Source organism: Ranitomeya imitator, chromosome 1, assembly GCF_032444005.1.
Source record: "Ranitomeya imitator isolate aRanImi1 chromosome 1, aRanImi1.pri, whole genome shotgun sequence".
NCBI lineage: Eukaryota > Metazoa > Chordata > Amphibia > Anura > Dendrobatidae > Ranitomeya > Ranitomeya imitator.
This window is the reverse complement of record NC_091282.1, coordinates 435,614,958-435,640,692: the sequence shown is the minus strand read 5'-3', so window position 1 is coordinate 435,640,692 and position 25,735 is coordinate 435,614,958. Positions and strand designations below refer to the sequence as shown.

The 25,735-nt window shown below is 49.9% G+C and overlaps 1 protein-coding gene across 3 annotated transcripts in view; it reads left to right on the top strand.

Moving 5' to 3' along the window:
* The first annotated feature begins 5,652 nt into the window (after nucleotides 1-5,652).
* The window catches only part of LOC138675455 (tight junction protein ZO-2-like), an 80,018-nt gene continuing 59,935 nt past the window's right edge, over nucleotides 5,653-25,735 (top strand). For 2 of the 3 annotated variants that reach the window (XM_069763682.1, XM_069763693.1), the window contains exon 1: nucleotides 5,653-5,913. In XM_069763682.1, coding sequence (XP_069619783.1) covers nucleotides 5,890-5,913 — 24 coding nt within the window. In that variant the 5' untranslated portion in view covers nucleotides 5,653-5,889. Of the gene's footprint in view, nucleotides 5,914-13,864; nucleotides 13,953-25,735 lie in introns of those variants that run through there. The other variant, XM_069763701.1, reaches the window with a different exon arrangement.

The window sequence follows — 25,735 nt, the reverse complement described above, 5'->3', positions numbered from 1 at the left end:
TTTGCTGTGTGGACCCTTGTGGGCTGTTTCCCCCTTTGCTGTGTGGACCCTTGTGGGCAGTTTCCCCCTTTGCTGTGTGAACCCTTGTGGGCTGTTTCCCCCTTTGCTGTGTGGACCCTTGTGGGCTGTTTCCCCCTTTGCTGTGTGGACCCTTGTGGGCTGTTTCCCCCTTTGCTGTGTGGACCCTTGTGGGCTGTTTCCCCCTTTGCTGTCTGGACCCTTGTGGGCTGTTTCCCCCTTTGCTGTGTGGACCCTTGTGGGCTGTTTCCCCCTTTGCTGTGTGGACCCTTGTGGGCTGTTTCCCCCTTTGCTGTGTGGACCCTTGTGGGCTGTTTCCCCCTTTCCTGTGTGGACCCTTGTGGGCTGTTTCCCCCTTTCCTGTGTGGACACTTGTGGGCTGTTTCCCCCTTTGCTGTGTGGACCCTTGTGGGCTGTTTCCCCCTTTGTTGTGTGGACCCTTGTGGGCTGTTTCCCCCTTTGCTGTGTGGACCCTTGTGGGCTGTTTCCCCCTTTCCTGTGTGGACACTTGTGGGCTGTTTCCCCCTTTGCTGTGTGGACCCTTGTGGGCTGTTTCCCCCTTTGCTGTGTGGACCCTTGTGGGCTGTTTCCCCCTTTGCTGTGTGGACACTTGTGGGCTGTTTCCCCCTTTGCTGTGTGGACCCTTGTGGGCTGTTTCCCCCTTTGCTGTGTGGACCCTTGTGGGCTGTTTCCCCCTTTCCTGTGTGGACCCTTGTGGGCTGTTTCCCCCTTTGCTGTGTGGACCCTTGTGGGCTGTTTCCCCCTTTGCTGTGTGGACCCTTGTGGGCTGTTTCCCCCTTTGCTGTGTGGACACTTGTGGGCTGTTTCCCCCTTTGCTGTGTGGACCCTTGTGGGCTGTTTCCCCCTTTGCTGTGTGGACCCTTGTGGGCTGTTTCCCCCTTTGCTGTGTGGACCCTTGTGGGCTGTTTCCCCGTTTGCTGTGTGGACCCTTGTGGGCTGTTTCCCCCTTTGCTGTGTGGACCCTTGTGGGCTGTTTCCCCCTTTCCTGTGTGGACCCTTGTGGGCTGTTTCCCCCTTTGCTGTGTGGACCCTTGTGGGCTGTTTCCCCCTTTGCTGTGTGGACACTTGTGGGCTGTTTCCCCCTTTGCTGTGTGGACCCTTGTGGGCTGTTTCCCGCTTTGCTGTGTGGACCCTTGTGGGTTGTTTCCCCCTTTGCTGTGTGGACCCTTGTGGGCTGTTTCCCCCTTTGCTGTGTGGACACTTGTGGGCTGTTTCCCCCTTTGCTGTGTGGACTCTTGTGGGCTGTTTCCCCCTTTGCTGTGTGGACCCTTGTGGGCTGTTTCCCCCTTTGCTGTGTGGACCCTTGTGGGTTGTTTCCCCCTTTGCTGTGTGGACCCTTGTGGGCTGTTTCCCCCTTTGCTGTGTGGACCCTTGTGGGCTGTTTCCCCCTTAGCTGTGTGGACACTTGTGGGCTGCTTCCCCCTTTGCTCTGTGTGAGGTGTGGACCCTTGTGGGCTGTTTCCCCTTTTTCTGTGTGGACCCTTGTGGGCTGTTTCCCCCTTTGCTGTGTGGACACTTGTGGGCTGTTTCCCCCCTTGCTGTGTGGACACTTGTGGGCTGTTTCCCCCTTTGCTGTGTGGACACTTGTGGGCTGTTTCCCCCTTTGCTGTGTGGACACTTGTGTGCTGTTTCCCCCTTTGCTCTGTGTGGACACTTGTGGGCTGTTTCCCCCTTTGCTGTGAGGACACTTGTGGGCTGTTTCCCCCTTTGCTGTGTGGACACTTGTGGGCTGTTTCCCCTTTTTCTGTGTGGACCCTTGTGGGCTGTTTCCCCTTTGCTGTGTGGACCCTTGTGGGCTGTTTCCCCCTTTGTTGTGTGGACCCTTGTGGGCTGTTCCCCCCTTTGCTGTGTGGACCCTTGTGGGCTGTTTCCCCCTTTGCTGTGTGGACCCTTGTGGGCTGTTTCCCCCTTAGCTGTGTGGACACTTGTGGGCTGTTTCCCCCTTTGCTGTGTGGACACTTGTGGGCTGTTTCCCCCTTTTTCTGTGTGGACCCTTGTGGGCTGTTTCCCCCTTTGCTGTGTGGACCCTTGTGGGCTGTTTCCCCCTTTGCTGTGTGGACCCTTGTGGGCTGTTTCCCCCTTTGCTGTGTGGACCCTTGTGGGCTGTTTCCCCCTTTGCTGTGTGGACCCTTGTGAGCTGTTTCCCCCTTTGCTCTGTGTAGACACTTGTGGGCTGTTTCCCCCTTTGCTCTGTGTGGACACTTGTGTGCTGTTTCCCCCTTTGCTCTGTGTGGACACTTGTGGACTGTTTCCCCCTTTGCTGTGTGGACCCTTGTGGGCTGTTTCCTCCTTAGCTGTGTGGACACTTGTGGGCTGTTTCCCCCTTTGCTCTGTGTGAGGTGTGGACCCTTGTGGGCTGTTTCCCCCTTTCCTGTGTGGACACTTGTGGGCTGTTTCCCCCTTTTGCTGTGTGGACACTTGTGGGCTGTTTCCCCCTTTGCTGTGTGGACACTTGTGGGCTGTTTCTCCCTTTGCTGTGTGGACACTTGTGGGCTTTTTCCCAATTTGCTGTGTGGACTGTTTCCCCCTTTCCTGTGTGGACCCTTGTGGGCTGTTTCCCCCTTTCCTGTGTGGACACTTGTGGGCTGTTTCCCTCTTTGCTCTGTGTGGACACTTGTGGGCTGTTTCCCCCTTTGCTGTGTGGACACTTGTGGGCTGTTTCCCCCTTTGCTGTGTGGACTCTTGTGGGCTGTTTCCCCCTTTTGCTGTGTGGACACTTGTGGGCTGTTTCCCCCTTTGCTGTGTGGACCCTTTTGGGCTGTTTCCCCCTTTGCTGTGTGGACACTTGTGGGCTGTTTCCCCCTTTGCTGTGTGGACCCTTGTGGGTTGTTTCCCCCTTTGCTGTGTGGACCCTTGTGGGCTGTTTCCCCCTTTGCTGTGTGGACCCTTGTGGGCTGTTTCCCCCTTTGCTGTGTGGACCCTTGTGGGCTGTTTCCCCCTTTGCTGTGTGGACCCTTGTGGGCTGTTTCCCCCTTTGCTGTGTGGACCCTTGTGGGCTGTTTCCCCCTTTGCTGTGTGGACCCTTGTGGGCTGTTTCCCCCTTTGCTGTGTGGACCCTTGTGGGCAGTTTCCCCCTTTGCTGTGTGAACCCTTGTGGGCTGTTTCCCCCTTTGCTGTGTGGACCCTTGTGGGCTGTTTCCCCCTTTGCTGTGTGGACCCTTGTGGGCTGTTTCCCCCTTTGCTGTGTGGACCCTTGTGGGCTGTTTCCCCCTTTGCTGTCTGGACCCTTGTGGGCTGTTTCCCCCTTTGCTGTGTGGACCCTTGTGGGCTGTTTCCCCCTTTGCTGTGTGGACCCTTGTGGGCTGTTTCCCCCTTTGCTGTGTGGACCCTTGTGGGCTGTTTCCCCCTTTCCTGTGTGGACCCTTGTGGGCTGTTTCCCCCTTTCCTGTGTGGACACTTGTGGGCTGTTTCCCCCTTTGCTGTGTGGACCCTTGTGGGCTGTTTCCCCCTTTGTTGTGTGGACCCTTGTGGGCTGTTTCCCCCTTTGCTATGTGGACCCTTGTGGGCTGTTTCCCCCTTTCCTGTGTGGACACTTGTGGGCTGTTTCCCCCTTTGCTGTGTGGACCCTTGTGGGCTGTTTCCCCCTTTGCTGTGTGGACCCTTGTGGGCTGTTTCCCCCTTTCCTGTGTGGACACTTGTGGGCTGTTTCCCCCTTTGCTGTGTGGACCCTTGTGGGCTGTTTCCCCCTTTGCTGTGTGGACCCTTGTGGGCTGTTTCCCTCTTTGCTCTGTGTGGACACTTGTGGGCTGTTTCCCCCTTTGCTGTGTGGACACTTGTGGGCTGTTTCCCCCTTTGCTGTGTGGACTCTTGTGGGCTGTTTCCCCCTTTTGCTGTGTGGACACTTGTGGGCTGTTTCCCCCTTTGCTGTGTGGACCCTTTTGGGCTGTTTCCCCCTTTGCTGTGTGGACACTTGTGGGCTGTTTCCCCCTTTGCTGTGTGGACCCTTGTGGGTTGTTTCCCCCTTTGCTGTGTGGACCCTTGTGGGCTGTTTCCCCCTTTGCTGTGTGGACCCTTGTGGGCTGTTTCCCCCTTTGCTGTGTGGACCCTTGTGGGCTGTTTCCCCCTTTGCTGTGTGGACCCTTGTGGGCTGTTTCCCCCTTTGCTGTGTGGACCCTTGTGGGCTGTTTCCCCCTTTGCTGTGTGGACCCTTGTGGGCTGTTTCCCCCTTTGCTGTGTGGACCCTTGTGGGCAGTTTCCCCCTTTGCTGTGTGAACCCTTGTGGGCTGTTTCCCCCTTTGCTGTGTGGACCCTTGTGGGCTGTTTCCCCCTTTGCTGTGTGGACCCTTGTGGGCTGTTTCCCCCTTTGCTGTGTGGACCCTTGTGGGCTGTTTCCCCCTTTGCTGTCTGGACCCTTGTGGGCTGTTTCCCCCTTTGCTGTGTGGACCCTTGTGGGCTGTTTCCCCCTTTGCTGTGTGGACCCTTGTGGGCTGTTTCCCCCTTTGCTGTGTGGACCCTTGTGGGCTGTTTCCCCCTTTCCTGTGTGGACCCTTGTGGGCTGTTTCCCCCTTTCCTGTGTGGACACTTGTGGGCTGTTTCCCCCTTTGCTGTGTGGACCCTTGTGGGCTGTTTCCCCCTTTGTTGTGTGGACCCTTGTGGGCTGTTTCCCCCTTTGCTGTGTGGACCCTTGTGGGCTGTTTCCCCCTTTCCTGTGTGGACACTTGTGGGCTGTTTCCCCCTTTGCTGTGTGGACCCTTGTGGGCTGTTTCCCCCTTTGCTGTGTGGACCCTTGTGGGCTGTTTCCCCCTTTGCTGTGTGGACACTTGTGGGCTGTTTCCCCCTTTGCTGTGTGGACCCTTGTGGGCTGTTTCCCCCTTTGCTGTGTGGACCCTTGTGGGCTGTTTCCCCCTTTCCTGTGTGGACCCTTGTGGGCTGTTTCCCCCTTTGCTGTGTGGACCCTTGTGGGCTGTTTCCCCCTTTGCTGTGTGGACCCTTGTGGGCTGTTTCCCCCTTTGCTGTGTGGACACTTGTGGGCTGTTTCCCCCTTTGCTGTGTGGACCCTTGTGGGCTGTTTCCCCCTTTGCTGTGTGGACCCTTGTGGGCTGTTTCCCCCTTTGCTGTGTGGACCCTTGTGGGCTGTTTCCCCGTTTGCTGTGTGGACCCTTGTGGGCTGTTTCCCCCTTTGCTGTGTGGACCCTTGTGGGCTGTTTCCCCCTTTCCTGTGTGGACCCTTGTGGGCTGTTTCCCCCTTTGCTGTGTGGACCCTTGTGGGCTGTTTCCCCCTTTGCTGTGTGGACCCTTGTGGGCTGTTTCCCCCTTTGCTGTGTGGACCCTTGTGGGCTGTTTCCCCCTTTGCTGTGTGGACCCTTGTGGGCTGTTTCCCCCTTTCCTGTGTGGACCCTTGTGGGCTGTTTCCCCCTTTGCTGTGTGGACCCTTGTGGGCTGTTTCCCCCTTTCCTGTGTGGACCCTTGTGGGCTGTTTCCCCCTTTGCTGTGTGGACCCTTGTGGGCTGTTTCCCCCTTTGCTGTGTGGACCCTTGTGGGCTGTTTCCCCCTTTGCTGTGTGGACCCTTGTGGGCTGTTTCCCCCTTTGCTGTGTGGAGCAGCACACGTCCCTCCTCCTCGCACTTTGCTGGCTTCCCTCAGTTGCTGTCTGTCTGGAGTGAGTGAGGCTGTGAGTCCGATCATATTACAGCTGAGGTGAGCACGTCAGACCTGGCGGGGAGCAGGGCAGGGCAGGTGGGCGGAAGCTCCTCTCCGGAGCACGGCTGCCTGCCCTCCATAGGATCAGCGCTGCGCTTCCTCTCCACACCCTTCTGCCGCGGTCTCAGTCCTCTTCCCTGTACACAGGTGCTGGACGCGGAGGGAGGAACAGGAATTTCCCGAGCCCCCGCCTGATTCCCTGCTCCTAAAATGGCTGTCAGACCTCAGTACCAGGTAAGCGGAATGTGGGTCACAGTGTTCGCTCTGTGCCTGTCCTCCTCCCGCTGTGCGACCACCTGGCCGGCTGGGAAGTTCTCCGCTCCACGGCTGGAGGGCACAGGCTTCTCTGGTGTCAGCCTGTACATGAGGGGAGAAGTTCTGCCCAGATGTGGCCGCCCGGAGCCACCAGAAGAGCCTGGCAAATATTCGAGTCTGTTTGTAAATATTTCTTTCCTGAAAGTTTGAGGTGTTAAATGTGTGTGACCTGCTGCCCGCATCTGTGCCCCAGCGCCTCTGCCATGGGTGTACGTGTGTCCTGCTGTGCCATGGGTGTGCGTGTGTCCTGCTGTGCCATGGGTGTGCGTGTGTCCTGCTGTGCCATGGGTGTGCGTGTGTCCTGCTGTGCCATGGGTGTGCGTGTGTCCTGCTGTGCCATGGGTGTGCGTGTGTCCTGCTGTGCCATGGGTGTGCGTGTGTCCTGCTGTGCCATGGGTGTGCGTGTGTCCTGCTGTGCCATGGGTGTGCATGTAAATAATAAAGCACGTGTGCACAACTGCTACTGGTGCAAAGGTAGGCTCCCACACCTTGAAGTATACAAAGAAAAGCCCTTGTAGACTCATATGAGTACTACATTAAAATTTCACCAGAGCATCTAAAGTTGAGTGCAAGGTCTTTTCTTTGTATGGGTGTGCATGTGTCCTGCCGTGCGCTGTGCCATGGGTGTGCATGTGTCCTGCCGTGCGCTGTGCCATGGGTGTGCGTGTGTCCTGCCGTGCGCTGTGCCATGGGTGTGCGTGTGTCCTGCCGTGCGCTGTGCCATGGGTGTGCGTGTGTCCTGCCGTGCGCTGTGCCATGGGTGTGCGTGTGTCCTGCTGTGCGGCCGGAGCATACATGGGACTTGTTGGCTTATGGGCACACAGTCATTTTCACTTTGATCCTCTAAAAAAACAAACTCAAGGGTGCCTGTCACTTGAGGTGCAAATTTGATACATCAAGTAAAAAGACAAGACTGCAACTATGCTTCATGGAAAATGATAAAAGTATCATAAAAGGAATGTTTTGTCAAGCGGCTTCCTCCTAGAAATTCTTACCATCTTTGACCTCTTTGATTAGGGGTAAATGGAGAACCCCAAAAAACATCTGCGTGCGACTTGCACCAAGTGACAGGAAATCCAACAAAGTGTAAAGATTTGCGTTGTCTTGTTGCAGTCAGTCACAATGTGACACTATAGGATCATTGCATGCGATGTCTCCCTGCAGTGCATGTCACCTGGCCTAAAACTCTGACCATAACCTTATAGAGCCCTGCTGCTGCCCCTCTCATCCCAACAGTCTGCCTGGATTATACTTTTCACTTGTGCTGTAAATTTGATCTGGCGGAATGCACTACAAGTCTCAGCATATTCCAAACAACCTTTTCCTGTATGTGGTTCTGGAACACGCCATATTTTGGGGGGGTTATGTAGGATGTTGGAGCTATACGGAGGTACTGTAGAGTGCTTAAAGGGAACCTGCCACCCCAAAAATCGTATAGGAGCTAAGGCCACTGAAATCAGGGTCTTATCTATAGCATTATGTAACCTGAAGGGTAAGAAAAACAGGTTAAATTATGCTCACCCAGGGGCGGTCCGGTCCGTTTTGGGTCTGATGGGGGTTGCTTTCCTGGTCTGGCGCCGCCCATCTTCATACGATGACGTCTTCTTCTTGCTTTCTTGCTCCGGCGCAGGCGTACTTTGTCTGCCCTGTTGAGGACAGAGCAAAGTACTGCAGTGTGCAGGTGCCGGAAAGGTCAGAGAGGCCCAGCACCTGTGCACTGCAGTACTTTGCTCTGCCCTCAACAGGTCAGACAAAGTACGCCTGCGCCGGAGCCGCAGCATGAAGACAAAAAGAGGACGTCATCGTAAGAAGATGGGAGGCCCTGGACCGCGACACCCATCGGACCGGATCGCAGCGGGACCGCCCCTGGGTGAGTATAATATAACCTCTTTTTCTTCTCTTTCAGGATACATCGGGGGCTTATCTACAGCATTACAGAATGCTATAGATAAAACCTGATGCCGGTGGCCTCAGCTCATATACGATTTTTGGGGTGACACCCTAAAAATCACCTAAGCTACGGTATCTATATGTAGGTCATAGGAAGCTGAATACAATGATACCTTGATATCTCAATCCTTATTCTAGAGAAATCCAGGTTGTTTTTCATATGCAAATGAACCGTTAAGATCTAAGGGTACCGTCACACCATACGATTTACCTACGATCACGACCAGCGATATGACCTGGCCGTGATCGTAGGTAAATCGTAGTGTGGTCGCTGGGGAGCTGTCACACAGACAGCTCTCCAGCGACCAACGATGCCGAGGTACCTGGGTAACCAGGGTAAACATCGGGTAACTAAGCGCAGGACCGCGCTTAGTAACCTGATGTTTACCCTGGTTACAAGCGTAAAACTAAAAAAAAAACAAACAGCACATACTTACATTCTGGTGTCCGTCAGGTCCCTTGCCGTCTGCTTCCCGCACTGTGACTGCCGGCCGTAAAGTGAAAGTGAAAGCACAGCAGACGGCAAGGGACCTGACGGACACCAGAATGTAAGTATGTGCTGTTTGTTTTTTTTTAGTTTTACGCTTGTAACCAGGGTAAACATCGGGTTACTAAGCGCGGTCCTGCGCTTAGTTACCCGATGTTTACCCTGGTTACAAGCGAACGCATCGCTGGATCGCATCGCTAGATCGGTGTCACACACACCGATCTAGCGATGACAGCGGGAGATCCAGCGATGAAAGAAAGTTCCATACGATCTGCTACGACGTACGATTCTCAGCAGGATCCCTGATCGCTGCTGCGTGTCAGACACAGCAATATTGTAACGATATCGCTGGAACGTCACGAATCGTACCGTTGTAGCGATCGAAATGGTATAGTGTGACGGTACCCTAAGACCAGGGCAAGGATCTCCCCGAGAACTGCCTCCAGAACTTTTTGTAAATGAAAAGTGTTACTGGTGCGAGACATGTAATGACTGACATACTGCTCTCTTGATCTCACTGCAGAGCTGTGTGTGATTACAACTAACAGTACAGCAGAAATTAACTTTCTCCTCATTACAAACACATCTGCAGTTGTTCTCTCCTACTACTTTGGCTATGTGCACACGTTGCGGATTTTGCTGCGGATTCGCAGCGGGTCCACAGCAGCTTTCCATGCGTTTACAGTATAATGTAAACCTATGGAAAACGCAATCCACAGTGCACATGCTGTGGAAAAAACGCACAGAAACGCTGCGGGTTACATTCCGCAGCATGTCAATTCTTTGTGCGGATTCCGCAGCGGTTTACTCCTGCTCCATATTAGGAATCCGCAGGTGTAAAACCGCAGGTGGAATCGCACAAATTCCGCATAAAAACCGCGGTAAATTCGCAGGTAAAACGCAGTGCCTTTTATTTGCGGATTTCTAAAATCCGCTGCGGAAAAATCCACAGAGCTCCTTTCTACATGTGCACATGCCCTTAATCTTACATACTGCTCCCCACGCAGAGGCACTCAGTAAGGTCAGTATAGCAGACCTGACAGCACCGCGAGAGGACAGCTGTAAGGCTATGTGCACACGTCAGGATTCTTTGCAGAATTTTCCTGCACAAAACCGGACTTTTTCTGCAGGAAATCCGCATGTTTTTTTCCGGAGCTTCTCAAATTCAATAATATAGCGGCAAAAACGTGAAAAATCCGCAAAATTAATGAACATGCTGCGTTTTTTCCGCAATGCGTTTTTTTTTTTTTGGCAGAAAAAAACACGTCTGCACAAAAATCGTGGATTGCATTCTAATAGGATACTTAATGTAAGCGTTTTTTTAGTGGGTATTATAGAGTAAAAGCGTGAAAAATCCTGAACGTGTGCCTAAATGTTTGCAGTGCAACAAATTTCAGTTCTGTTCTTTGTTCTGATCTCACTGCAGAGCTGTGCATGATTATGAGCGCAACATATCAGCCATTACATATCACACTGGTACTGTTTTCTATTGTTTAAAATAAGCTCTGGGAGCAGATTTTTTGGGAGATTTATGTTCTGCCTATTGATCTTAACAGCTCAGTTACGTATAAGAAAAACATGGATTTGTCTGGAATAAGGCATCATATCATTCAACTTTCTATAACCAATATAACTGGCTTAGGATGATTGATCCTACTGACAGTAATAAAAAAAAAAGTCTTCTAGTGCTTTGTGCCATGTATGATCCTAAGTGTATGTGCACACAACCTCTTGGCAAGCAGAAGACTCTTCAAGAAAACTCAGATGTTTTTTCTTTCCTTTTTTTTTTGTATCTGTTAAATAGCAAACCAACTGAAGAATGGTTGTCACTTCTTGTAACTGCTTTGCATCTTTACAAACATGAAGCAGTAATGGATTAAAAGACTGATCATGTGAACAGCAAGTCACTTTAACCTTGCAGTGCTTATGTTAATTTTTTTTTTTTTAGCGTTTTTTTTTCTAGGTGTTATTGAGCGTACTTGCCAGAAACCCATCCTGTGCGCATAACATAGTTAATGGGGTTCCTCTGACACTACTGATGTCCATCATGAAGGGTGTCTCGCACTTCCATTATTGTAGGCGTAGAGAGCTGAAATTGTATATGAACTCGCCCTCATTATCTTATTGTCCCTTGGAAGAGAAATCTGATTCTACGCCTGGTAGCAACCATCAGCAGGACTAACATTTTATTGTAATATGACATATTGTGGAACACACAACAGTTATTTTTACTAGAGACCCCATGAGAGAAACTTCTGTATAGTCCCATGTAAATAATAAGAGCCATATTCAGGGTCATTTTTGACACGTGCGTTTGACAGTAATCCGTTCTGGCTACACAGTGTTTAATTGACAGCCAACTCCTGTGTTTGACCCCCTGAGAGCAGTAGCTGGGTTTCTATGGGAAATGTTGGTTTCTTCACAATTTTACCATGACTCCGTGTCACCATGAAACTCTTGGATGAACTTGCTAATGTTATCGCGTCTTATCACCTTATAAATTATGCCTTTTCAGGGCTTCTGCTGCAGCATCGCTAGATAATTAGGTTATTGACTAGGATCAGACGGCACCAGCTGTTCATACGTCTTTTCCCCATGAGACCCTAAGGGTATATTCACATGTGATGTCACACCATGTTGGAACCGTTAAAACTGACGTGTGGTTACATCAAATTTGGTAATGGATAACTAAAATAAGACCTGCTAACTAAAGAAAAATAAAACCATACAAAGATTTCAAGATTGCACTGATAATATGCTTATTGATTCCTTTAAAGGGAACCAGTCACCCCCAAAATCAAAGGTGAGCTAAGCCCACGAGCATCAGGGGCTTATCTACAGCATTCTGGAATGCTGTAGATAAGCCACAATCCCCCCCCTTCCCCATGTATCCTGAAAGATGAGAAAAAGAGATTACATTATACTCACCCAGGGGCGTTCCCGCTGCAGTGGGCGTCGCGGGGCCTCCCATCTTCTTACGATGACGTTCTCTTCTTGTCTTCACGCTGCGGTTCCGGCGCAGGCGTACTTTGTCTGTCCTGTTGAGGGTAGAGCAAAGTACTGCAGTGCGCAGGTGCCGGGGCCTCTCTGACCTTTCCCTGCGGAACCGCAGCGTGAAGACAAGAAGAGGACGTCATCGTAAGAAGATGGGAGGCCCCGGACCGGACCGCGATGCCCATCGGACCAGAACTGGACCTGGACCGCCCCTGGGTGAGTATAATCTAACCTCTTTTTCTCATCTTTCAGGATACATCGGGGGGGCTTATCTACAGCATTACAGAATGCTGTAGATAAGCACCTGATGCTGGTGGCCTTAGCTCACCTTCGATTTTGGGGGTGACAGGTTCTTTTTAAGACCTCATGGAGGTGGCATGAAGGTGACAGACAAATGGAATTTCATGTATGCAGTGCTTTTTAGGAGAGAAAAGCTCTTTACATGTGATCCCGGATGGAGCAAGCCATAATATTTGCTTATGAAATTGAAGGCTTACAGGGACGGATAAATTTGTCACATTAAAGGGAACCCGTCACCATGAAAATTCTGTACGCAGACATGTTCTAGAGCAGGGGGACATGAGTGGATTGATAATTTTGTGAGAGAAGATTCAAAATAATGTGTTAATATCTGTTCTTCCTGGGACTTTTAGTACCGCCCACTGGACGAATCAGTAACTGACAGCCTTGTATGCATAGACAACTGTCAGTCACTGAGAGGACCCAACCAGAAAGAGCATAAGTTTAAAGCGTAACTGTCGACTTAGTTTTCTGACTAATAATGCAGAGAAATCAATTTTAATAAACTTTCAAATTTACCTTTATAAATGAAAGAAAACCTTCGAGAAGACATTCCCCTGTAATGTTTCTGAACCAGACAGTTTTCTCGTTTTCAGGGTAAAGGTACCTTCACACTAAACAACTTCACAACGATAACGATAGCGATCCGTGACGTTGCAGCGTCCTGGATAGCGATATCGTTCAGTTTGACACGCAGCAGCGATCAGGATCCTGCTGTGATGTCGTTGGTCGGAGCTAGAAGGCCAGAACTTTATTTAGTCGCTGGACTCCCTGCAGACATCGCTGAATCGGCGTGTGTGACACCGATTCAGCGATGTCTTCACTGGTAACCAGGGTAAACATCGGGTTACTAAGCGCAGGGCCGCGCTTAGTAACCCGATGTTTACTCTGGTTACCATCGTTAAAGTAAAAAAAACAAGCACTACATACTTACCTTCCGCTGTCTGTCCCCGGCGCTGTGCTTCTCTGCACTCCTTCTGCATCCTGTGTCAGCGCCGGTCAGCCGGAAAGCAGAGCGGTGACGTCACCGCTCTGCTTTCCGGCCGCTGTGCTCACAGTCAGTGCGGGAAGCAGAGCGCCGGGGACAGACAGCTGAAGGTAAGTATGTAGTGTTTGTTTTTTTTACTTTTACGATGGTAACCAGGGTAAACATCGGGTTACTAAGCGCGGCCCTGCGCTTAGTAACCCGATGTTTACCCTGGTTACCGGCATAGTTGGTCGCTGGAGAGCTGTCTGTGTGACAGCTCTCCAGCGACCAAACAGCGACGCTGCAGCGATCCGGATCGTTGTCGGTATCGCTGCAGCGTCGCTTAGTGTGACAGTACCTTAAGCCAAAATGAGGTGAGCAACAATCAGAGGAAAGTATAATAAAAACAAGTGCACAACTTTTGGGGTTTCCACCCACCCCTGGTTTTGGCTTACAACTACTGATGTGAAATACTGACAGTGTGACCGTAGCCTAAATCCGTTTTGGCTCCACAGATGCTGAATACGGCTTTCTAAGGGTGGGGGCAGAACCTGCACAGCTGAGTCCCATGCACTGTATGTCCGTGCATCAGCACAGTGCTTGACTTCTGGGGGCTGAAAACCATAATCTTGCTCTGCCGTGGCCTTTCCAGTACTGCCCTTCACAATTAATCTTTCAAGGAAATGGAAGTTTCACCTGCAAGACTTTGCATCTGAATTAGTTTTTCAGGTGAATTGTTTCCTTTCAAGATAGAGATTGTGCAGAAGAACAGTGCAAAGACCGCAGTGTCTGTTTTCAACCACAGCGTGATCACAGCCATCTGCCAGGTTCTTACGCTCATCATCATGGTCTGAGCACAGATTGTGATACACAGACCGGAAATGGGTGTCTTGACCTAAACTTGACCGCCTCCCATGTCTATGAGGCTGTCAAATTGGGATCAAGACACTCTCATACAGTCCATGCATTGACGCCCGTGATGAGACCATGACATACAGGATGTCTGAACGCTGCCTAGGGGTATAGTGGACACTGGTCATGACCACACTGCGCCCTTGTTCAAAATGCCAGTTAATTTCCAATATGAATTTTCCCTTCTGCATTTGTATGAGATTTGCCCGTTAACCAACCAATGCGGAGGTACCAATTTTTATTTTTTTATTATGCATTTCTAGGTTTTGTTACAAAAGACTGCAGGAAGATGCAATCTGTGGACAGAGTTTTAGTGCTCGTGCGTATGGAATCATTTCCTCTGCTAGAGTAAGATTTGTCATATCTTTGCCTCTGCTCATCACGAATTTGACAAGTGGGGGTCGCCACACCCCAACCTGCCCAACTCCGTGAATTTTGTCGGAATTGAGCCGAGAATGGCATGAAGATGCCAGAAGTTGCATTTTTTTGCACAACCTCGCGTCGGCATAAAAGTTTGAATTGTCCCTGTAGTTCGGTAACAATGCTGTAACATCTCACTGTACTTTCTTTTATTATTTTCTGTTGTATACCTTTAGTATGACATATAGTGGTCAACTATGCTATAAAAAATGGACAATTTTACAGCTTCTTTCAGGTAAATGGAGCACTGTTTATATGTTTGGTGTACAGAGGAGAGATATTTGGACTGGTGGTCTACTTGGCTTGCACTCTGCATCTTAATATTAGCTGGATATGACCTCTGCTGGAGCCAATTGGAGTGGACCCATAGTAATTCATGCTAAGTACGCACTGCATTGATGGCTTTGGTCTGAAATCCTGGGTTCATAAAACTCCATTTGTGCTACTTTGCTGTGGTGTCCATTTGTTCAGAGGGCCACGAGAAACTGGGTTGCCGACAGTCCATAAAATTGGTCCCTTTTTTGCTCTGTTCTTAAAAAAAAATTAAGGCATCGTTATTTTTTGGGGGGAAGTTGAACAAACTTATACAGATTTTTGACTCTATGACTCTAATTATCATTTTTGCTGTTCTCAGTGAATACAGCTAATGTCTTCAGATCAGAATTATGGGCTGTGGACATGGATCTCTTATAATGATTTATTATAGTTTTCCAATGTAACCTTAAAAAAGTCTGTCCATAATTTTTTGACAAGCTGTCCAGAAAAGAGAAGTCAAGTTGGCAAACCTTGTCTGGCTGGTACAGAAGACTGAGCTGGATTTGGAACCAGGCAGCGCAAATATTCTTCAGACATGGATTACGGCATGGGACAGAACAACAGAGAGGTGAGGGATATATATATATTTTTTATTACAGGAGAACCAGGGCTTCGGTGGAATTAGGTATTAGGTGAGTATAACTGTGTTTGCTATTTTTAAATAAAAAGTAAAGGTGTGGTTTGTTTTATTTCTAGTAAGAAACTTTATTCTGACTATTGTCACCTGACAATACAAAGGTGATATCAACCGCACATATATGAACAGGGCAAGTGGGAAGAGCCGGGCAAAGCACCAGAATTGTCGCATCTACTGTAATAGATATGCCTTTTCTGGGCGGCTGCGGGCTGCTATTTTTAGGCTGGGGAGCCAATATCCATGGCCCTTAACAGCCTAAAAATACCAGCCCCCAGCTGTCTGCTTTAGCTAGACTGGTTGTCAAAAATAGGGGTGGACCTCATGCCGTTTCTTGAAATTATATACAGCGCATGAGTTGGCTCCTGCATCAGCCGCTCCTGCTCTTGCTGTTATTAGCGGCAGCAGGCATCAAATGATGGGAACAATGACCGGAGGTAAACTTTATATCTTCAATCACAGCTGAGCGCTCATGCTGTCTTTTGGAACCACGGCTCTGACCAGCGGGGATGATTTCACCGCTGATCAGAAGTGGTGTTTGCCACACTATCATGCACGTGACAGCGTGACAAACGCCCAGTGTTCGGGCAGCCGACCCCGAACAGTATCATGGACTTCCTGTTGAAGTCTGTGTTCAGTGTCCATGCCCGAACAGTAGGTGTTCGGTACAGATGCTGAATCTTACTGTTTGGGTTTGCCCATCTCTCTAGTGATAAACTGATGTCGGGACATGAGAAGTTCGAACTCTACCTGCACCGTTGGTTACACATGCCAGCCTGTTTTATTGGCTGGGATCAGAGGACTCTGGTTCCACCTGTTTAATTTGCTGGATGCCACTATCAGTGCTGAATGCATCATCTAAGTAAAGTAAAACTGTCATCTGACTCGTGCAATCCAAACCACAGGCTGCATGTATCAAACATTGGATAAAATATAAAGTACCAGTTCCAAAGCTGACAATGTATCCCTCAAGTTGTTGACTCTTGCGCTAGGTTATCTACTATATAATTGTCTAAGGGTCACTTCCGTCTGTCCTTCTGTCACAGTTATTCATTCGCTGATTGGCCTCGGCAGCTGCCTGTCATAGCTGCCGCGACCAATCAGCGACGGCCACAGTCCGGAAGAAAATGGCCGCTCCCTCCTCCCCGCAGTCAGTGCCCGGCGTCCGCATACTCCCCTTCGGTCAGCGCTCACACAGGGTTAATGGCAGCGTTGACCGCGGTGTAACGCACTCTGTTAACGCTGCTATTAACCCTGTGTGACCACCTTTTTACTATACATGCTGCCTATGCAGCATGAATAGTACAAATATCTGATGCTAAAAAAATAAATAAATAAATAAAAAATAGTTACATACTCGCCCTCCGGTGGCCCCCCGGATCAGGAACCGGCCTTTCACGCTCCGCGTGACGCCCCGGTGACCGCTGCATGCATTGCGGTCTCGCGAGAGGATGACGTACGGTCTTGCGAGACCGCTACGTCATCATCGCACCGCAATGCAATCTTCAGACCGGACCGTGCGACGAGTATCGGGAACTGGCCGCTTCGATCCGGAGGCTCCAGGAGGTGAGTATGTAACTATTTTTTATTTTAATTCTTTTTTCTCTAGTAACCACCACGACAGCACACCTGGAGGATGTTACCCCTTTCCTAATAGGGACAGGAAATGACAAGAGGTTAAATAACCCCTCCCTCATCCTCCCCCTCAGTGTTTTTTCCTGTCCCTACTAGGGATGAAGAGGTCATCCCAGGTGTGCTGTGCCGGCAGCGGTCACCAGGGGGAAAGCGATTCTATGCCGGGCAGCTGGGGAGCAGACTTACCTCTCTTCCCCGAGCGCTGCTCCCGTCTCTCCGGACTCGGGACTTCCGCCACCAGTTCGCACCGTCAAGGCAAGGTCTGGGCGGCATTCTTCGGCTGGAGGCCTCTCTGAGCTCTCCAGCCCCTCTCCTCCTCCAGCGCTGTGCGCGCAATGAGGGCTTCCGGTCTGAAGCCGGCGGCAGGAAGTGACGTCAGACGCCGGCCGGCTTCGGTACTCAGGAAGCTCCTTTGCGTTCCACGCTGGAACGCATGTCAGTTAGCGTGGATTTCGGCGGTTTCTCCCCCCACATCCGGACATTGGAGGAGGAGGTCCTCTCACAGGAGGACAGGTGCTGTGTCCGGTCGCCTATTTAAGAGCCCCGGACAAGAAGACGTCTCAGGTAAGACCACGGTGTGGTGAAAATCATGGAGACGTCTGCCTCTCGCTCTGCTATTGCAGATCCCAGCACCATCCCGGCCCCAGTAAGTAATCTGGCCCTGGGTGTCCACTCCCTGATGCGGGTTGCAATCTTATGATTCCTTCTCCCCCTTTTTTTCAGGGGGACAAGGAACCCGCATCAGGAAGCAGATCCAAAGCGGCACGAAAATGTGCTGTCTGTGCAAAGAAACTGTCCTCTTCATATAAGAAGACATTATGCAAAGAATGCACAGAAAAAGTGGTCAGAGAAGAGCAGCCATCTCTAATGGAAGAGATTAAAGGCTTGATCCAGCACGAGATCAGAAGCTCTCTGGCCACACTCTCCCAGCCCACACCCTCCCCCAGTACTCCTCCGGAAGCTAAGAGAAGGAAGCTTAATCCAGAGGATGAGAGGCATGAGGAATCTCAGGAGGAGATGTCGGACGAACATCCAGAGGAAGGTGAAATATCCTTAAACTCAGAGGCTTCTCAGCAGGAGAGATACTACTTCTCCTCCAGTGACATAGAAGAACTCCTTACAGCAGTGAGGAAGACTATGGAGATTGAAGAAGAGAAAACAGCTCAATCAGTACAAGATGAGATGTTCGGGGGTCTTCGTTCTAAGAAAAAACAAGTATTTCCCATCCACAGAAACATCCGTGATTTAGTTCTAGAAGAATGGGAGACTCCGGAAAAGAGGTTGACCACCCCGGCAGAAATTAAGGAACGTTTTCCGGTAGATGACGAAACTGCTTCATGCTGGTCGGAGATTCCTAAAGTAGATATCCAGATCGCTAGGGTAGCTAAGAAAACCACGCTACCATTTGAAGATGCCTCCCAGTTAAAGGACCCTCTGGAGCGTAAAATGGACGGGCTGCTAAGAAAGTCTTGGGAGACATCTGCATCTTTACTTAATATCAATTCGGTGTCTACCTGTGTAGCCAGATCAATGCACCGCTGGCTGGGTCAATTAGAGGAACACCTGTCCTCAGGCACTCCCAGGGAGGAGATCCTGGCCTCTCTACCTATCTTCCAGAAAGCGACAGGATTTCTAGCGGATGCCTCAGCTGAGTCCGTGAGGGTGGCAGCAAGGTCATCAGGATTATCAAATTCTGTAAGACGGGCACTCTGGCTGAAATCATGGTCTGGAGACATGACCTCAAAGATGAGGCTCTGTTCGATTCCCTTTAAGGGGAATTATATGTTTGGGCCGGCCCTGGATGATCTACTGGAGAAAGCTTCAGATAAAAAGAAGACATTGCCAGAACCTAGAAACCCTAGGAAAAGACCCTTTCGCTCTCAACAAGAGCATACTCCTCAATACAGAGGCAAGGGTAAAACAGGGCGCTGGAGTTACCCAAAAGGAGGGAGAGACAGAAATCTCTTTCTTTCCCAGCCTCAAAACCAGAGAAAACAATGACGCCACCAGGGTAGGGGGTCGTATTTCAAACTTCCTCCCATACTGGCAAGCAATCTGCTCAGACCAATGGACGTTAACATCAGTCAGAGATGGAATAAAAATAGAGTTGATATCATATCCTCAAAAGATGTCAAGAACAACATCTTTAGCTACACCAAAGCTACAGTCCATATTGATAGCGGGAGTACAAGATCTTCTACTCAACAAAGTAATCTCCTCAGTCCCGGAAGACGAGAAGAACAAAGGACATTATTCAAATTTGTTTCTAATAAAGAAACCAAACGGATCCCATCGAATAATAATCAACCTAAAACCTCTGAATCAACATGTCGCCTACAGAAGGTTCAAGATGGAATCGGTAAGGTCCACAGTACCCCTCATAGGACAAAATTTCGTCATGGCGACGATAGATCTACAGGACGCGTATTACCACGTCCCAATCCATCCAGCTTATCGAAAATTCCTAAGATTTGCAGTCGCCAGGGGAAAAGACGTAGACCATTTCCAATTCGATGTCCTGCCATTCGGGCTATCCTCCGCCCCGAGGATATTCACGAAGATCATGTCCGAAGTAATGGCCTACATCAGAGGTCAACGAATATGCATAATTCCATACCTCGACGACCTACTGATAGTGGCCCCCTCAGTTCCCACTCTTCAGGAACACCTTCAGAAGGTAGTCCAGATCCTATCGTCCCTAGGCTGGATAGTGAACCACAAGAAATCGGAGATGGTTCCATCAACAACAAAGGTCTTTCTAGGGGTCCTACTAGATTCTCGCAGCCAGACATCTTTTTTACCAGATCAAAAACGGACCTTGCTTACAGCAAAGATCAGAACATTGAAGGACAAGAAGATAACTTCTCTAAGATGGGCCATGTCGGTTCTCGGGACCATGACGTCGTGCATCCAGATGGTGTCATGGGCACAAGCCCACACCAGAGTACTCCAGACTTATATTCTGTCAAATTGGGACGGATCCCCAGATTCTCTGGACAGAAAGATCAGGATACCACCGCACGTAAAGTCATCCTTGACGTGGTGGCTACAAAAGGAAAACCTACTGAAGGGAATTTCCTGGTCGCAGGATCCAGCAATCTCTATAACAGTAGATGCCAGCGAAAAAGGTTGGGGAGCTACGGTAGCCCAACACATATTTCAAGGGAGCTGGCCAAGCGAGATAAGTCAACGATCCTCAAACTTCAGAGAATTAAAGGCTGTAGAGGAAATCCTCAAAGCAGCGGTAACGCTTGTACAGAATTCCCATATCAAGATCTACTCGGACAACATGACAACAGTTGCCCATCTTCGTCATCAGGGAAGTACAAGACACGAGGATCTAAAGGCCATATCAGCCAGAATATTTTCCTGGGCCGAAGAACATGTTCTCTCTCTTTCTGCCCTGCACATAAGAGGGGAAATAAATGTACAGGCCGACTTCCTGAGCAGAGAAAAGATCCATCCCGGAGAATGGGGTCTAGACCCAGAGACTTTTCAGTTTTTGGTCAGGAAGTGGGGTCAGCCGGAAGTGGACCTGTTTGCGAACGCCCAGAACACAAAAGTGGATCAATTTTTTTCTCTAGATCCAACCGATCCGGGGCTAGGAGTAGACGCATTGGCCCAACCATGGACATTCTCTCTGGCCTACGCGTTTCCTCCATTACCAATTCTACCAAAGGTCCTACAGAAGATAAGGACAGAAAGAGTCAGTGTAATCTTAGTAGCTCCATTCTGGCCCAAAAGAAGTTGGTTTGGGTCCCTCATCAGCCTAAAAGTAGATGGACCAATAGCACTACCTCCGATCAAGAACCTCCTCTATCAGGGGCCAATACTTCATCCAGACCCCGAAAGATTACACCTGAATGCCTGGCTTCTGAATTCTCAATTCTGAGAACCAGAGGGCTATCAAAGAAGGTCATTAGTACGCTACAGAAAAGCCGGAAGACCGTTACCAATTCCATTTATCAGAAAATATGGAAGACCTATATATCATGGAGTGCTCCTGAACGGCCCAACCCAGATAGGCCGAACTTAGCCCGAATCCTTGATTTTCTACAGGATGGATTAGAAAAAGGTCTCAAACCCAGCACCCTCAAGGTACAGGTGTCGGCACTAAGCTCGTATTTCGACCAACCTCTATCCGAACACAGATGGATAAGAAGGTTTATGACGGCAGCATCCCGCATATCTCCAAGATCCATTAATATAGTCCCGTCTTGGGACCTCAATATAGTTCTGAAGGGACTTACACTTCCACCTTTTGAACCCTTGTCATCAATACCAATGGATAGACTCGCCTGGAAAACCACCTTCCTGATAGCTATAACGACAGCCAGGAGAGTAGGTGAACTACAGGCCCTGTCGATCAATGAACCTTACATGAGGATTCTACAAGATAGGCTTATTCTGCGATTGGATCCATCATTTCTTCCAAAAGTCGTCTCTGACTTTCATAAGTCACAGGAGATAATTCTCCCTTCCTTTTATCAAGAACCAAAAAATGAAGAGGAACAACAGTTCCATACTTTAGACGTTCGAAGAACGGTACTTTATTACCTTCAGATCTCAGATAAAATTAGGAAGGATCAAAATTTACTTATCCATCTTCATGGGCAGAATAAGGGAAAGAAGACTTCCAAATCTACAATTGCCAATTGGATCAAGAGAGCAATCTTGGAGGCCTATCAGATCCAAGGCCTTCCACCGCCAGAGAAATTCACAGCTCACTCTACCAGAGCAACAGCTGTCTCCTGGGCCGAGAAAGCCAGTGCTTCCATTGAGCAAATATGCAGAGCGGCCACGTGGTCCTCGGTCCATACATTTTCTAAACATTACAGGCTAGACCTGATGTCAAAGGAGGACTTAGCCTTTGGAGAAAAAGTCCTTGGGGCTATAGTCCCTCCCTAATAGATTACTCTTGGGTACTGCTCCAGGTGTGCTGTCGTGGTGGTTACTAGAGAAAATAGAATTATTCTTACCGTTAATTCGGTTTCTAGTAACTCACCACGACAGCAGGAGTAATCCCTCCCTATGCTTGTTATACGTTCTGAAAAGAATAAATATAATTTGAAGCATTCATTCTCCTGTGGTCCTTTATAATAACACTGAGGGGGAGGATGAGGGAGGGGTTATTTAACCTCTTGTCATTTCCTGTCCCTATTAGGAAAGGGGTAACATCCTCCAGGTGTGCTGTCGTGGTGAGTTACTAGAAACCGAATTAACGGTAAGAATAATTCTATTTTTTTTTTTAACAGGGATATGGTGCATACTACGTGACTGTGCTGTATACTCCGTGGCTCTGTGCTGTATACTCTGTGGCTCTGTGCTGTATACTCTGTGGCTCTGTGCTGTATACTCCGTGGCTCTGTGCTGTATACTCCGTGGCTCTGTGCTGTATACTCCGTGGCTCTGTGCTGTATACTCCGTGGCTCTGTGCTGTATACTCCGTGGCTCTGTGCTGTATACTACCTGGCTCTGTGCTGTATACTACCTGGCTCTGTGCTGTATACTACCTGGCTCTGTGCTGTATACTACCTGGCTCTGTGCTGTATACTACCTGGCTCTGTGCTGTATACTACCTGGCTCTGTGCTGTATACTACGTGACTGGGCAAGCTGGGCAATATACTACGTGAACTACGTGGCTGGGCAATATACTACGTGGCTGGGCTATATACTACGTGGCTGGGCAATATACTACGTGGCTGGGCAATATACTACGTGAACTACGTGGCTGAGCAATATACTACGTGGCTGGGCTATATACTACGTGGACATACATATTCTAGAATACCCGATGCTTTAGAATCGGGCCACCATGTAGTTTAAAAATAAGGATATGAGTCATTTTACATAACAATTTAAAGAATTTATTGGTACAAAAAAAAAATTATACACACAAACACACACATTAACACTATAACATTTTATGTGGGTACATAAGGTTTTGATCAAAAGATGAAGGAAAAGCAGTGGCCGAAGGCTATGTCATAATCATGGTCATGATTATATAGTTGTAATGCGCATCTCCAGTTTGTTGTATCAAAACAGAGTTCCTCAGCAGATAACAGCACAAAGGGTTCCTATATCTGATTGTTTAATACAGTACTCTATACCTAAACATGGCAAGTGAACAATCTGAACAGAAATGCTGTTATGCAAAATCTACTGTGGGGTGACATATAGGATTTCTGGTGTGCATTGTACATATAGACTTAATTAACCCCTTCCCGACCTCCGCCGTACTAGTACTGCACTGCGGGGGGTGCGTTTCTGACCAGCGCAGTACTAGTATGACGCCGCCATTTTCTGGTCACCACGTGGCATCGCGCGGTGACCGGGTTCCAATGGCTGCTGTCCATGACAGCAGACCATCTCCGCACGTAGCCCCGGGGGGCTGCACCGCCCCCCCCTTCATCAGCGATCGCTGTGATTGGCTGCTCAATTCTGACAACAAATAAAACAATAGTTATTTAAAAAAAAAAGCATGTGACCAGCTGTGATCTGTGCTGAGTGAAGTAGCACCACTCACAGCCGTCACAGTAGGTGGGGTGATCACCATGTGACCTCACCTGATTAACCCCTAGGGTGCTGATTGGCTGAACAATAGTTTCTAGCCAATCAGCGCCAAAGGGGTTAATTTAAAATACCGATCACCGCTCTGCACGCCATCTTTACCTCCAATTTGGTGTGCAGAGCAGTGGTCTAAGCCCCTCTGTGTACCTTGAGATAGAGAATCCACTGGTGGCCAGTGTTATCAACACGGCGATCTCCTGCTCCAGCGTCCTGCTCCAGCGTCCTGCTCTGTGCTGCGCGCTGTGATCTGCCTGCTGTGTGACGCCTGTCATCACAGCAGCAGCACCTCCCCACCCCTTTCCCATCCCCCATCCCTGTTCCAGTACCCCCTCCCCCACCCTTCAATAGATTTTTTTTTTTTTTTAGCGCTTTTTTTTTTCCTGTGCACGATGAACTTTTGTTAATGACCAAATACTTATTTTCCACCATAATTTGCAAAATAAATCTTGCTAAATCAGACAAGGTGATTTTCTGGATTTTTTTCATTTTGACTCTCATAGTTGTGGTCTACCTATGATGTCAATTACAGGCCTCTCTCATCTTTTAAAGTGGGAGAACTTGCACAATTGGTGGCTGACTACCTTTCTCCTTTGCCACATTGGGGTACACAGGACCATGGGTGTTATGCTGCTGTCACTAGGAGGCTGACACTAAGCTGAGACAAAAAAAGGTTAGCTCCTCCCCTGCAGTATACACCCTCATGCTGGCTTCCAGAGACCCAGTTCAAGCTTAGTGTCCGTAGGAGGCACACTGGATTCAATTCTTTCCCCTTTTTTATCGGACGAAGGGGTGACGAAACCTTTCAAGGCTCCGATCTCCCCGAACCATCAACAGGCGAGCACGGGAGTTCACCTCTCCGTACCCTCTCCTGCGACGTAGGATGCCACTGCCTGAGCTGATTTTTGGGGGCGACGGGCCTTATTTAGGGACTGATCTTCCCCCCCCCCCTTCCCTACAGACGAGCACATGTTGTCCCCCACGTATCCTCTTCTGCAGGCAGCCAGGTCTTTTTTGCCGGACATCTGCCCTGCCCACCAGGTTTTCCCTCAGCTGTTCAGAGGCACTTTACGATGTGGCGTCCGTGCAGCCCCCACTGCATCACCACTGAATATGCGGTTGATGGAAGGTGGTGGACGGTTCCTCTCCACCCCCCTTTCAGGGGATGGTGGATGGAGGCTCCCCAACCCCTGCACCGTCCTAATCGCCCCGGGCACAGCTCACCAGGATCCTGTGTGCAGCAGTCTCTGCGCTCCACCCTCTATCGGGGTAAGTGCCTCGGAAGGGCGGTCGGCTGCTCTGCGGTCCGGAGGGCTCCTTCTTAGCAGCGGCACGTTTTTTTCTGGGCCCATAACCTCCGGCGCTCAGCGGCTGCGCGCCGGGCCAAAGTCGCAAATTTAGTCCCGGGCTTTGGCCTAGCTCACGCCGCTTCCCGATAGGCTCCGCCCCCTTTTCGCATCATCCCCCGGTCCTGGTGCTTCTCTCTCTCTCTGCGAGATTTCCTCTCTTCTAATCTCGGCGGCCATCTTGGATTTTCCTCTGCACGCCGCAGCTCCAGCTCTCCCAGTTGCAGCTTCCCCTACGTGCAGCGCTGTGAACGCCGGCTGTCGCCAGCACCACCGCCGTCTCTCTCTCCCTCTGCGGGACACAGGACCACATGTAAGGAGACCACGTCAGGTTCTCCCCTGCAGCGCCGCCCTCGCTTCCTTAGTTTATAGACCCTGAGATCTATCTTACATTAGGGTACACCATATCCCAGTCAAAGACTAAAAAGTCCTCTAAGGTGCATACTACCTTTTTTTCTGAGTGTACCACTTGCCAGGCTCCACTTCCTCGGCCTCAGATTTCCCCCCTCTGCTCAGCCTGCAATGCCCCAAGTGCCCAGGAGCCCTCCACCGCTACCGACCCCAGAGTATCTAGTCCCCCTGCGTAGGTCGCTTCACTCTCAGTCCGTGGATTTTTTAGCCAATGCTATCAAATCCATTAAGAACCCCCCTGGGGAGCGGGGCAATCCCCTTCGTGGGTTAAGAGATCCCTCCGTAACAGGGGAATCGTCGGCCAGCAGGGGCCGCTCTCTCCGGAAAGAGGCACGGTCATCCAGAAAACGGATCCGCTCTACCTCTCCTGAGCACTCACCACGCCACTCAGCTTCTGGCAGCTCCACCTCTCGCTCACCCTCTTTAGGGGCTGGTAGCGTTCATGACTCTGAGTATGAGTCTGATGTATCCTTAGAGCCGGATGCTCCGGAGTTTAGATCTACAGTTGACTCCCTCATTGAGGCAGTCAATCACGCCCTCAAAGTGGACGATGACCATAATCCTGCTCCGGACCACTCAGTCTCCTTTACTAGAGCCAAGCGTTCTCATAAGACGTTCGCCTCTCACACAGATTTCCTGGATATAGTCAGGCGACACAGGGAGCGTCCGGATAAGCGTTTCACAGGCAAAAAGGCCCTGGAATCGAAGTATCCCTTTTCCGCAGATCTCGTTAAAGACTGGACGGAATCCCCATTAGTAGATCCTCCGGTTTCGCGCCTAGCTTCCAAAACTCTCTTAT